This window comes from Plecotus auritus (assembly GCF_963455305.1).
Source record: "Plecotus auritus genome assembly, chromosome: 9".
NCBI classification, from domain to species: Eukaryota; Metazoa; Chordata; class Mammalia; order Chiroptera; family Vespertilionidae; genus Plecotus; species Plecotus auritus.
In genome coordinates, this window is record NC_137783.1 from 151,336,444 (window position 1) to 151,349,817 (window position 13,374).

At 59.9% G+C, this 13,374-nt stretch overlaps 1 protein-coding gene across 3 annotated transcripts; it reads right to left on the reverse strand.

The window, feature by feature from the left end:
* Positions 1-533: 533 nt before the first annotated feature.
* Positions 534-12,835, reverse strand: RPS6KA4 (ribosomal protein S6 kinase A4). 3 transcript variants are annotated; one of them, XM_080641281.1, is made up of 17 exons: positions 12,662-12,835; positions 12,491-12,562; positions 11,627-11,845; positions 11,421-11,536; positions 10,764-10,871; positions 10,465-10,545; positions 10,280-10,383; positions 10,012-10,162; positions 6,294-6,458; positions 4,056-4,184; positions 3,776-3,909; positions 3,609-3,687; positions 3,097-3,270; positions 2,813-3,007; positions 2,291-2,450; positions 1,977-2,140; positions 534-1,333 (listed from the first exon to the last, which is right to left on the reverse strand). In XM_080641281.1, exons 1-17 carry the CDS (start codon positions 12,714-12,716, stop codon positions 1,139-1,141), a joined length of 2,301 nt encoding a protein of 766 aa, XP_080497407.1. In that variant the 5' UTR covers positions 12,717-12,835; the 3' UTR covers positions 534-1,138. The 3 variants fall into 3 exon arrangements, with proteins under 3 accessions (XP_080497407.1, XP_080497406.1, XP_080497408.1); XM_080641280.1 differs by having other exon boundaries at positions 3,594-3,687; XM_080641282.1 differs by having other exon boundaries at positions 3,594-3,687; positions 12,537-12,562; positions 12,662-12,757.
* Between the last annotated feature and the right edge of the window lie 539 nt (positions 12,836-13,374).

Below are 13,374 nucleotides of genomic sequence, written 5' to 3' on the forward strand. Positions count from 1 at the left end.
TCCTCTTAAATGGGTGAATAATATGGTGTATCCTAATGCACAGATGTATGTACAAACTTGTCTCTGCAGCATTTACGACAGAAGGCTTTCAACAGTGCATCCCGCTAGCCCCTGGAGCACCTGGAACCCATCTCAGGGTCAAAAGAAGTCCCCCCCGCCCCACCCCCCCGGCTGCAATACACCAAGGAAACAGGATAAAAAGCTGACTGGGGAGCTAAGTCCTGATCACATTTGCACCTGGATCAGGCCTTACCTGAAGCTCCCCCTGGACTGAGTAATTACAAGAGCCTGAAATTCCTGTTCTGAAGCAGGTTTAGGGTGGGTTTTCTATTACTTATAACCAGGAGAACTGTCAGTGTGGGTGGCAGAGCTGTCCAGTTACACGCCCAAGATGACTGGTGCCCCACAGCTCACTGCAGGAGCCAAGGACAGAGAAGGTACCCTCTTGCCAAGCAGGTTTGCCCCGGGCCCCACTGGCCGTCAGTCTGCCTCCCCCAAGACCTCTGCCCCACACACCCCATCAATGCGCAGATGCCACAGACAGCACTGGGTGGGTTTTTATTTTAATGTCAAAGGCACAGCCTCCCAGATGAGCTGTGGATGCCCATCCCGAACCCCAAGCCACCCCACCCCCGCCAGGGGCAGCTGTGCCAAAGGGGAGGGGTGGGTAAGAAGGGGGCCTCCCCTTCAGGGGGTCGCCTACGTCCTTCCTTAGCCCCAATAGGAGAGAAGCAGGTGACACAAAGTGAGGCAATAATGCTTCAGGGGGTCCCCCAGGCCTCTCCCTGAACCCCCCAACACAGGTCTTTGGTGGACGTAATTGCACAGACAGTTCATAAAGTGACAGCTTGAGGGCCTCGGGGAAGGCAGGGGAGAGGCCCAGCTTCTCCCCGGGGCCCCTCAGTGCTTAGAAATGGGAGGAGCCCTTCCCTGCAGGAGCAGCTCCTGAGGCGTCTCCGCAGAGGCCCCACACCCTCCCCAGCAGGCCCCCCCTCCCTGCATCTCTATCTGGTAAGACATAAAAAATTCTCTGCTTATAAAAATACTTCTGCTCTGTCTGGGAGTGGGGGCGGGGAGTGGAGCCGAGGAGCTGGAGGCCAGGTCAAGCCCCTGCAGGGAAGGGGTCACAGTGGCGGGGCTAGGAGGAGGACAGGGGACCGTTGGCTCGGCGGGGGGCTCCCTTGGCCGTGGGGGCCCGGCCCGGGGCGCCGGGCACCGGGGAGGCCCGGCGGGAGGCGGCTGCGCTCCGCAGCTTCAGTTTCCGCCGCTTGGCCAGCGGCGCGTTCTCCACGCTCTTCAGGAAGAAGCCTTCGCGCTTGCCCCGGTTGAAGGCCTGCCAGAACATGGGGCGTGAGTCCCCACCGCGGGGGCCTCACCCTCTAGCCCTAGCTTTCCCCCTTCCCTCCCTCCCTCCCAAGCCACCTGGTCAAGGCCAACAGGCCTGGCCTCCGACCTCCAGCACCCTCAAAGGTCAGGCCCCAAATGGCCAGAGACCAGGACTCAGTTCACCTTCCAGGGCGTGGAGTCCAAGCCTCCCGGAGGCCCCGCCTCTCCAGGTCCGTCCACCCCACACCCACCCACAGGCCCCGCCTCTCCAGGTCCGTCCACCCCACACCCACCCGCAGGCCCCGCCTCTCCAGGTCCGTCCACCCCACACCCACCCGCAGGCCCCGCCTCTCCAGGTCCGTCCACCCCACACCCACCCGCAGGCCCCGCCTCTCCAGGTCCATCCACCCCACACCCACCCGCAGGCCCCGCCTCTCCAGGTCCGTCCACCCCACACCCACCCGCAGGCCCCGCCTCTCCAGGTCCGCCCACACTCCCCACCCACCTGAGGGCCCCGCCTCCCCAGGTCTGTCCACCCCACACCCACCCGCAGGCCCCGCCTCTCCAGGTCCGTCCACCCCACACCCACCCGAGGGCCCCGCCTCCCCAGGTCTGTCCACCCCACACCCACCCGAGGGCCCCGCCCTTACCAAGAAGGTGGCGTTGAGACCCGAGCGCACTGCCGGCCCCGAGGACTCCAGCACGTCGGGCGTCCGGAGCGGGGGCGAGGAGCGCGCACTGCCGTCCTGCAGCCACGAGCTGCCCCGCAGCCCCTCGAGCTTCAGCCTCTTGGCTGGGTCCACGGTCAGGAGCCCTGGAGGTGGGGTGGGGAGTATCGGGTGGTGTGTGATCCTAACAGCCCCACTCTCCTTCCGACCAGGACACTGGACCAGGGATGATCCGCATCCCAGCGTGACCCCGTGGCCTCCCCCTCCCCAAAGACAACCTGTGACTGGCTCCGCACCTCGGACAAGCTCCTTGGCTTCCTCAGACACGCTCTGCCAGGCCTCCCCATCGAGGGAGAAGCGCCCCTCGCGGATCTTGCACATGATCTCGGCCGCCTGGCTCTGCCCGCCCTGGCCCGAGGCCCCCTGGAAGGGGACCTGCCCCGACAGCATCATGTACTGGGGGACAGGGGGCGGGGGGAAGGGATGGAGTGAGACCGGCCCAGGCTGCGGGCCCAGGGAGGCCAGGAGGCTGACTCTCAGCCCACCCCTGGACCATCCACCCTCTGCTTTGCTGGAGGGTCACTCCTAGGCCCATTGGCGATGACCCTGACCTCCAACCTGGAATACTCAGATGCCCCAGCCCAGCACCAGTGCGACCCCGCCTCAGTGTTAGGACAACCTCTGACCCCAGCCTCATATCAAACCTTGCCACCCCCATCAAGGTGACCCCTGCCCCTGGCGCCCTGTTGCCCTTCGTCAGGAAGACCTCTGACCTCCGACTGGGCACCCTGAACCCTCGCCGGGACCCCGTCCCATACCAGAATGACGCCGAGGCTCCAGAGGTCGCAGGACTCGTCGTAGCCCTGCTGCGCCAGCAGCTCGGGCGCCGCGTACTGCAGCGTGAAGCAGGGCGTCTGCATGGGCCCCGCGGGGCTCTGCGGGCGCAGCCGCGCGAACCCGAAGTCGATAATCTTCACCGGGGCTCCGGGAGTGTCATCGGCGTACAGGATGTTCTGCGACGGGGCGGAGGCCGTCAGGGACCGGGCCTCCGCGCCGCCGGGCCACCACCACCACCACCCCGCTGCCGAGGTTCGGCGCCCACCTCGGGCTTGAGGTCGCGGTGCACCACGCCCGCCTCCTCGTGCATGAAGCTCACGGCGGACACCAGGCTCCGCAGGATCTGGCTCGCCTCGGACTCGCTGAAGTGCCGCTTCTTGCGGATGTGCTCCAGCAGCTCCCCGCCCCGCAGCAGCTCCAGGACCAGGTACGTGTGCAGCTGCAGCAGCAGGCCGGCCACGGTCAACCCCACAAGCCAGGCCCCGCCCCCAGCCCAGGCCTCAAACTTGTCCGATCCCGTGAGAACCACCCCTCCTCCCTTCCAGGCCCCCGCCCCGTTGGCCCCCTTACTCCTGCCCCCCTCCACACCCTCCTCAAATTTCATTCCCTTGGCTGTCCCTAGCTCGGCTTCCAGTCCTCCAGGCCTACGCCCCTCAAACCCTCTCAGGTCCCCGGACCCCGCCCACGGCCCCAGCAAGCCCCACCCCCGTCTCCTCCCCGCCCTCCCCCGCCGCTTCCTGCATCCCTGCCTGAAGGCACCACCTGGTCCTGATGCACCTCGTGCAGCTTCACCACGTTGGGGTGCGACTGGCACAGCCGCAGGGCGGCCACTTCGCGCTGCGTGTTCGCCTCCAGCCTGGGGCGGGCAGACGGGTCAGGATGGACGGCCTGTGGCCCCGCCCTCCCCTCCCCCCCCACCGCCGGACCCAGCCAGGCCGGCCCACCTGCGGCTGAGGATCTTGACTGCGAACTCCTGGCCACCCTGGCGCTGGCGGCAGCGGCGACACACGGAGAAGCTGCCCTGGCCCAGCGCAGGCTCCCGCAGGTCCAGCTCGTACTGCTGGAAGAAGGGCGAGTCCTGGGGGCACAGGGGCGCGTCAGAGGTCCTACCTGGGAGCCTGGAGGCCGTACCCCATCTCTCAGAGGTCCCGGATTTCACCGCTGCCACACCATGGGCGCGCCTGCCAGAGCCAGGTCCGGAATCCCCCGGCCCAGCCTCCCTACCTGCATCATGGCGCTCCGGGCCACCGCTGCCCTGCCCGGCCGGTCTCCAGTGCCAGGTGCTTCCAGCACATCAGTCATCACAGCGTTGTTGTGGTCAAACAGGATGGACGGTGCCACGAAGGAGTATCCCTGGTTGGGGAGGGAGGTGGATCAGGGGCGGATGGGTATGGGGGGCTGGAGGTGCAGGGGCGGGGGAGGGAGGGAGGATCCCTGAAGGGCCAGACCTGGCCGGGAGGAGGGCAGACAGAGGAAGACCCCAGGCCAGGGGTGAATGGGGGGGGGGGGGAGAGGAATTGCTTTTGCATCCTGACACAACAGGATGTGTGGACATTTTATTCCAACTTGTTCTATGATCACTTGGGGTTTGTCTGTCCCCCACCAGTCTGTGACTCCACCTTTCTCATTACAGTAACCCAACCCTCTGCACCGCCCCCCCCCCCCCATTACACTTAAATCTTAGAGGATGTGGGCCCGGAATTGCTGGGGACCACCTGAGGGTCTAAGGATGAAGTGCTGTGCAGAAAAGGAGAACCAAGAGGCGGAGAGATTCCTCATGATGCAGGCTCAGCACCTGGATGCAGCCTCGAAGGGCATCGCCTGGCCAATGCAGTGGCCCAAAGAGGGCCGGGCAGTGCAGGAAAGGACTGTGACCTGGCATCACACCTGTTTAACTTAGGAAAATTCAACTGTGCCCTCTGAGGACAGGAAGTCTCCATTCCTTCCTTTCAAATCAAACGTTGGCCTCCTCTGCGAGGAGGGAGCTCTGAGGCAGTGTAAAGAGAAACCAGAGTTACCACTTTGCCTTTCCTAAGGGCCACGTCCTGCCAATTCAAGGGCGTCCAGGGGTACTCTGATGTGTTTCTGCTGAACGTGCAGCCCCCTGTGCGCTAGCATGCAAGCCCCACGTGGGTGGGATCATTTCCTGTTAGGTTCACCCCCAGTGCCCGGATCTGTGCCTGGCACATTGTAGGCACTCAGCACATATTTCTGAGTCATGAAATGAATGAATGAATGAGTGAATGAATGTGAGTAACCATCCATTCGCAAGAAAGAACTTTCTCAGATCTGTGAGACAATGGATCGAGAGACGCTCAAGCACAGAGCTGTCACTCATGAGAGTTTCACAGAGGACACTGACCCATCCACAGCTGACACTGGCCTATTCTTATTTCATAGATGTAGACCGGGCCCTACAGCCAGGCCCCACACTGGGCGCGGGGACGGGGAAATTAAACAACAGTTCCCGCCTCCAGGAGCGCCACACCAGGGCAGGCAGTCTGCCAGGACACAACCTGACAAAGTGCTCAGAGGTGCTGTCTGCAGGGGACTGTGCACAGGCAAGTGCAGCCGGGGCCATGGGAGTGGGGAAGCCTTCCCCGGGGCTAGAAAGGTCCCGGCTAGAAAGGTCCGCGGGGGCTTGCCAGGTGAGCGACAGTGGGGTGGGCACTCCAGGTGGAGGGAACTGCATGTGCAAAGGTGCAGGGGTGTGTTGCGGACCCTGTGACAGTCCATTGCTGCTAAAGCACCAAGTGGGGCGATAGCGAGCGCGGAGGCTCGGCTCAGAGCAAGGACCACGCCGTGCAGGGCCTTGAATCCCGAGCAAAGGCGTTAGCCTTGTCTAACAGGCCTAAGCTGCTAAAAGTGGGTGGAGGGGGCCTGTGCCCCCAGGAATGTGATACGGTATGCCAACGGGCATACAAAGCCACGGGATAAATATGGCATCTCTTCCTAGGTGTCTACTTAAGCAAGTGAATAATTTAAAACAATATGTTTATGTACCAATAAAGAGTTATGATGGAGTAAAAGGAAAATTAATGTGGAATTTAAAGATAAACCATGGCCCTAACCGGTATGGCTCAGTGGATAGAGCATTGGCCTGCGGACTGAAGGGTCCCAGGTTCGATTCTGGTCAAGAGCATGTACCTTGGTTGCGGGCACATCCCCAGTGGGGAGTGTTCAGGAGGCAGCTGATCAATGTTTCTCTCTCATCGATGTTTCTAACTCTCTATCCCTCTCCCTTCCTCTCTATAAAAAATCAATAAAATATATTTAAAAAGTAAAATAAAAATAAAGATAAACCATGAAGTTCAAAGATGTCCTGCCATGGTGATCTCCATGACTGACAACTCCAGGTCCCCACAAGCAGAGAGGCCTGGGGGGGGATACTGAGTCCTGACCAGGCACGGGGTTTATGAAGTGCCCACGAGTCAGCCAGGGCCCAGGCTGGCTCTCACTCACCTGGAAGATGCGCGAGTCCCCAGATGGGGGGCTGCCAGCAGGGGAGTAGACAGGCTCCAGCCGAGTAAACTCTTCTGCGAAGTTGCTCACATCCAGCTCTGAGCGGATCTGGGGTTGGAATGGAGCTGGAATCTTTCTGGCAGCCAGAGCGGCCCAATCCAGACCCTGGAAAGAAGAAGTGAGAGACTGAGGGTCAAAGGGCAGGAAGGGGAAACCCCTCTCTGCTCAGCTCCTCAGTGAAATAACGAGCTACCTTGCATTTGGGGGGAAGGTGTTCTTCTTGCCTCCCCAGCTTCTGTTTCCCTCCCTTTGATGCCCAATTCCTATTCCCTTGGAGAATCACCCTCCACCACACTCAGTCAATTCTGGGACTTTGAATAGAAGTGGCTTGCAAAACAAATATCTTCCCCTATTACACTTAAATCTTAGAGGACATGGGCCTAGAATTGCTGGGAACCACCTCGGGGTCTGAGGATGAAGTCCCTGTGCAACCACGAGACAGAGATTCAGGTTCAGCACCTGGATGCAGCCTTACCTGAAGTCAGCCCACTTTTCCTTCAACTTTCCTCCTATGGAAGCTAAAACATGCCCTTTTATACTTAAGCTAGTGTGGCAGAGCCTGTTCATCACCGGCCCAACATTCATTTTCCCTGTCTTCCTTGGTTCCGCGGCCCCAATTTAATTCCAGGAAGCTTGTGCAAACGAAGACAATCGTTTTACAAACTTCCTTATAGTTAGGAGCGACCAATAACTTGCAAGCAAATATTGTGAGGTAGGAATCAAGGCGAAGATCCTCCAGAGAAGGGTGGACAGTTGGCAAATGCCCTTTTAGCCCTTCCCCTCCTCCTCCCTGCTTCCTGCCTGGATATCAGCCTGGATGGCAAGTGCTCCGCAGTCATGTTGGACCATGAAGCAAACCTGCGGATGGAGGCTACATGCTAAAAATGGAGGGGCATTAAAAAAAAAAAAAAGAAGAAAGAAAGAAAAAAAGCTTGGATCCAGGAAGACACTATAGCAGCTCTGGTCTGCCGACCTCTAGATTTCTATGTAAGAAAATAAGTAAGGCCGAAACCAGTTTGGCTCAGTGGATAGAGCGTCGGCCTGCGGACTGAGGGGTCCCGGGTTCGATTCCGGTCAAGGGCATGTAACTTGGTTGCGGGCACATCCCCAGTAGGAGGTGTGCAGGAGGCAGCTGATCGATGTTTCTCTCTCATCGATGTTTCTGACTATCTATCACTCTTCCTTCCTCTCTGTAAAAAATCAATAAAATATATTTAAAAAGAAAATAAGTAAGTAAATAGCCCTCTATCTTGTTCAGACCACTGGGCAGTCCAATACCTGTTAGCACTAAACTCTACTCCACGGATACCACCATTTTTGAGTTGGACTTTTTGTCACTTGAAGCCAAGAAGCCTGACCTAGACTTGAAGGCCCCAGTTCTGCCACCAGAGACCTCAGCATTGCTAGCACCAAAGAGGCTGTCTTGAGAGAAGGGGGAGTGAGGGGAACACCCCTTCTGAGCATCAAGCCTCAAAGACTTTGGGGTCTCTCTGATAGGGGTACTGGTCAACCCACTGCCAGCACCCAGGGCCCAGCATGCACTCAGGGTGGGTTGAGGAATTCACTTAAGGAAACTGACACTGGCTCAGCCGCTTCCCCCCTACAAAGCGGCGCCTTCACTGCAGACCTAGATTCCAGTCTGAGGAAGCATCTCCCAGGGCCCTTCTAGGCGGTACTTGCAGGGAAGACTCAAGGAGATGACACTCGTAAAAAGGTGCTGAGTGCCTGCCCCACAACAAATGCCCACAAATGGGTGCTTGTGTCACGTCAGACAAGTGGCAAATCTGATGCCCACATGTAAACGAAAGAGCAAGGGCCTTCAAGTCACGCTGACGGAGGTTTGAATCTGAGCTCCACCACTTCCGGGCTGGGTGATCCTGGGCAAATTACTTAACCTCTCTGAACCTCAGTTTCCTCATCTATAAAGAGGGAAATAGTGTCTCAGTGGTTGAGCATCAATCCATGAACCAGGAGGTCACAGTTCATTTCCAAGTCAGGACACATGCCCAGGTGGCAGGCTCCGTCCCCAGTAGGGGGCATGCAGGAGGCAGCCAATCGATAATTCTTTCTCATCATCGATGTTTCTATCTCTCTCTCCCTCTCTCTCCCGCTCTCTCTGAAGTCAATAAAAATATATTTAGCCGAAACTGGTTTGGCTCAGTGGATAGAGCATCAGCCTGCGGACTGGAGGGTCCCGGGTTCGATTCCGGTCAAGGGCATGTGCCTTGGTTGCGGGCGCGTCCCCAGTGGGGGGTGTGCAGGAGGCAGCTGATCGATGTTTCTCTCTCATCGATGTTTCTAACTCTCTATTCCTCTCCCTTCCTCTCTGTAAAAAAAAATTAATAAAATATATTTAAAAATATATATATATTTAAAAGATGAGAATGAAGAGGATGGTTCTGAGGTTACGTGAAATAATGCAAGCGAAGGGCGGATGAAGGGTAGCAAGAGGCTTGGTTGGAAAGTTTGTAAGGAGGAAATTCTGAAAAGGGGAGTTGGCTAATTGTTCCTTGACCTTTCCAAACAAGCCTGTGCACGTGTGGACCCTCTGGTGTTCATCGGAATCTTTGCGCTTAATCTTTAGGTGTCCTTGCTTAAAGGACACTGCAGACACATGTCCTCCCAGGATTACTTCCCCTACTGATTGTATCTAAAAGAAAAACTTTATCCCAAACTGCTGTCACAAAAAAAGCCTGAAGAGGCAGGCGAACAAGGCTGTTGGGTTCCTATAGCCAGGCAGTCCCTTAGCCCTCTCTTTCACAGCAAACCTGTGTCAGCGTAATCATTCATCCATCGCTCAGGGTTGCTGGTCAGCCCCGGCAGGCTGACACACAGTAGGTGTTCACTGTTACAGGATCCTGCTAGGCACTGACACTGGCCATGCAGAGCACCCCCCAGAGAGGTCTCACATGGAGACAAATTCCCTCTGCTCTGCACTCTAACCTGCGTATGCTCCTAGCAAGTAAATAAAACCCACGTGACTAACTGACCGTCCCATCTAAGCACAGGCGCACGGACTGTACAGGGACAAAGAACAAAACGCATGGGTGGGTGCTAACAGCCACAGTGTGGATTTTCGTGCTGATTTGGGCTGACAGGAGACGTGGGGTCTGTGTCCGGTTCCACACATTCACTGTACGATCCTGGGTGGGTCACCTCCCTTCTCTGAACCTATCCAATGAAAGGACTGGCGAATCCATTCCCAAGTCCCTGGCAGTCCTGACAGTCGATGAGCCTAGAATTCTTTCCCCAGGAACACACATCTCCCGAGTTTCACTAGAGGTGGGTGGGAAGATAAGCCTGCTTCCCTGATCTGCAGATTTTCTCTTTTTTAAAAAAATTAATATATTTTTACTGATTTCAGAGAGGAAAGGAGAGGGAGAGAAACATCAGTGATAAGAATCATTGATTGGCTGCCTCCTGCACGCCCCCTACTGGGGATTGAGTGTGCAACCCGGGCATGTGCCCTGACTGGGAATCAAACCATGATCTCCTGGTTCATAGGTCCACACTCAATCACTGAGCCACACCAGCCGGGCGGGATTCTTCTAAATCAAGTGAAATTGGCCAGTCTCAGACATCCCTCCAGTGTCCCCAAGCCCAGAGCAGGAGCCGGGCTCGGTATGTGCAGAGAGGTGGGGGCAGCTCAGAAGCTCACCTGGAAGAAACGGTGGCTCTTGACTTCCTGTGCCCCCTGGGGCCCCGCACCCAGCCGCTTCCTGGGGTCCTTGCAAAGTAGCCGCTGCAGCAGGTCCTGCGCCACTGGCCCGATCCGAGAGGGGAAGGGAGGGGAGCACTTCAGGATCCGTCTGGGAGGATTTGGGGGGCGTCAGGGGCAGCGAGCCCCGCCCACAGCCCAGCGCAGCCACCTCAGCTGCCCCCTCGCCCCGCACCCAGCCCCACTCGCTGCACCCAGCCCCACTCACCGGGACACCTCTGCCTGCGTGTTCCTCTCGCCCTCCAGCGTGAAGGGCGAGGCCCCCGTCAGCAGCTCAAAGATCAGGATGCCCAGGCTCCACCAGTCCACAGCCTGCGGGGCCCAGCCAAGGTGAGAGCCCGCGGCCAGCCCAGCCTCACCCCACCACCACCCCCCACTCCCCTGCCAACCCACCTTGCCATGCCCCGACTTGCTGCGGATGATTTCGGGGGCCATGTACTCGATGGTGCCACAGAAGGAGAAGGTCCGCTCTTTCTGGGAGGGCAAGAGGACCCATTTGGACACCCAGCAACTCCCAAGGCTCAGAGTAGGACTCGCGAGACTTGTGAGGGTTGGGGCAGTGGCAGCTTCCTGAGCACAGGGCACGGGGCTGTCTCCCTCTGCACCCCGAGAAACGCAGAGCCAGGCCCGGAGCAGGAGCAGGGAGAAGATGGCTTGCCTGGGGTGCAGGATGCGAGGTTGCCTTCACTCACCTCCTCCGTCAGGAACTCCTTGCTCAGCCCGAAGTCTGTGAGCACGATGTGGCCCTCGGAGTCCAGCAGCACGTTCTCCAGCTTCAGGTCTCGGTAGATGATGCCCAGCTGCAGGAGCAAGAGGGGCACTGAGCCTCCCCCCCCAAAACCCCCCCCCCGCAACCACCCCCGCCCCCAACACACACACACACACACAGGTCGCTGCTCAGGAGACGGGGATCTCCAGGGCTGGGGGGGACTGAGTCACTAGACCGAATAGGCCATTTAAGAGGCAAAAACAAGGAAGGAGGACTCCATGGGGGACTCCCGGGGGAGCAGACCCCAAGGTCCCAGAGACAGGAAAGCCTGTGTGAAGAGCCCCGTTTCAAAACGGCTTCGGAAGCCGAGGCACAAGTCTCGGTTTGAGGAAGTTCTGTGAACGCGGTCCCAGAAGGCAACCCCCAGTTCCCTGTGAGAGGAAAGCCCCTTGGAGGTGCCAGCGGAGACCCCGCCAGGTGGGCTGTGGCCTTCCCTCCAGGAGGCCAGGCCAGCAGCTCCGGTCCCCACCACCCCCCGGGAGGCCCAGGGAGAAAGCCCGGAGGCTGTCCTGTTTGGAGGCCCTTTAGAAGGCCCAGACCATTGCCCGTGGCAACAGGCATGTGACAGGTCCTCACCCACCTTGTGCAGGTGTTCAAGCGCCAGCACAATCTCGCCCGCGTACACGCGCACCTCAGCCTCCTTGAAGTGCTGGCGCTGGTAGAGGTGGGTGAACATCTCGCCCCCATTCACATAGTCTGGGGGGTAGAGTGGAGGTTGGGAAGCAGTCCCCACGAGTGGCCCCAGCTGCTTCCTGGTCCCCAAGGTTGGCAGGTGCCTGCCCTTACCCAGGATGAGGTGTAGCTTGGCGTCGGTCTGGAAGGCGTAGTGCAGCGTGACCAGGAAAGGTGCCTGGCGCACCAGCTCCAGCACCGAGCGCTCGGTGCGCGTGTGCTCCCGCGTCTTGGCGCGCTGCACCAGTGCGGCCTTGCGCAGCACCTTCATGGCATACAGCTTCCCTGAGTCGTGCCCGCCCGCCTTCCGCACCAGGAACACCTTCCCGTAGGCTGTGGGAGCAGGGAGTGGGCAGGGGTAGGCTGTGAGCAGAAGGGTGGTACAGACTGGTGGAGGTGGGAATGACGCCAACCCAGAAAGAAGGCTGTGCAAATTGGAGGAAAGAGCCGGGTGAGGGGAAGGGAAAGGTGTGCACAGCACCAGGAGGGTGCTCAGCAAAGCCAGGGAGGGGCTGTGCAAGCCAGCGGGGGGCATGCCACTCCAGGAGGCCTGCAGAGCAAGGTGGGGGCGGGGCATGTGCAAACCTGTGGAAGATCAGGCTGATTGGAGAGGATGCAAATCCGAGGAGGAGGCAGAGGTGCATGCGGATAGGGAAGGGATGTGCAAACCTGAGCTGGGAGTTTGCAGAGCAGAAAGGAGAGGGCATCGTACACAGCCAGGAGAGGGGCTCTGCTAACCCCTCGGGAGGGCTGCGAGCACCCAAGGGTGTTGACACATTCGGGAGGCCTTGCAGGGCGGAGAGGCCCTGAGAGTGGGATGCAAACCCTGGCACCGCAGGGCGGGGCAGACAGGCGGCTGTGCCAGGAAAGGGTGGGGGGCATAGCCGGTTGCCTGGCCCAGGCCCAGGCGGGTGCGCCCAGTGGGGAGGCCCAGGGCACCGGCCTGGGGACATCTGCCCGGCGGGTGGGGGTCCTCACCTCCCGTGCCCAGCACCTTCAGCAGCTCGAAGTTCTCCACGCTCACCTTCTCCTCGTGCCCGGTCAGGTTGGCTGTGGGCACAGGGGACGAAAGAGCCCAGCCGGTGCATGACCCCTCCCCGGCCCTGGCAGCCATCACCCCTCCCCGTGTCCCCGGCCGCCCGGCCCCACCTTCCGTGATCCGCAGCTCCACGGCGCAGCCCTCGTCCTCATCCTCGTCCCCCATGGCGGGCGGGTCGCTGGGCCCCGCGCTGCTCGGCTCCGGGCGGGCTCCGGGCGCCGGTTACATGGCGGCTCGGGCCGGGGCGGCGCTTCCTGGTGCCGCCTCCGGGTCGGGTCGGGCGCCGGCGCCGCCTCCCAGCTCCCGCCCTGCGCGGCCTGACTCAGGCGCTGGAACGTGACGGCGGCGGCGGCGGCGAGTGGGCGGCGATGGGGCGGCCGGGCGGGCGTCACTCCCTGACCGCACGCGACCCTGCAGGGGACCTTGGAACACCGCTGGGGCGCCAGACCCGGGTCCGAGGATAACCTGGGGCCCCAGCCGGGCAGGTCCTCCCAGGCAGGTGTCTGCCCGGGTGTCTGATGCCGGATGGGGCCAGTGGTGCTGACACAGAGCCCGTGCCCCTAGGGGAGCCCCCGGAGCTTCAGAGCCTTCCCCTGGGCGCCAGCCTCAAGGCAGCCCAGCACTCTCATTCTCAGGCACCGTGAAAACGGGAGATTTCATCAAGCTCCCGGCCCTGATCACTCCTTGAAGGCTGCAGATGGGAGGGGTCTGCAGGTCCTCTTGACAGATGAGCCAGCAGCCTGAGCCACAGGCTGCCCTGGTCCAGCTGCTGCCAGCCAGCACCCAGCACCCCTCACTCAGTGTGGCCACCACTGGGTGCTGG

Bases quoted from the DNA above. Each gene is read 5' to 3' on its own strand.
- RPS6KA4 (XM_080641280.1), bottom strand. From the start codon at position 12,716: ATGGGGGACGAGGATGAGGACGAGGGCTGCGCCGTGGAGCTGCGGATC. The intron at 4,185-6,293 runs GTGAGTGAGAGC...CTCCCCAACCAG, and splicing joins GGGACTCGCGCATCTTCCAG to GGATACTCCTTCGTGGCACC. The intron at 3,910-4,055 runs GTAGGGAGGCTG...CTGTGCCCCCAG, and splicing joins CCCGGAGCGCCATGATGCAG to GACTCGCCCTTCTTCCAGCA.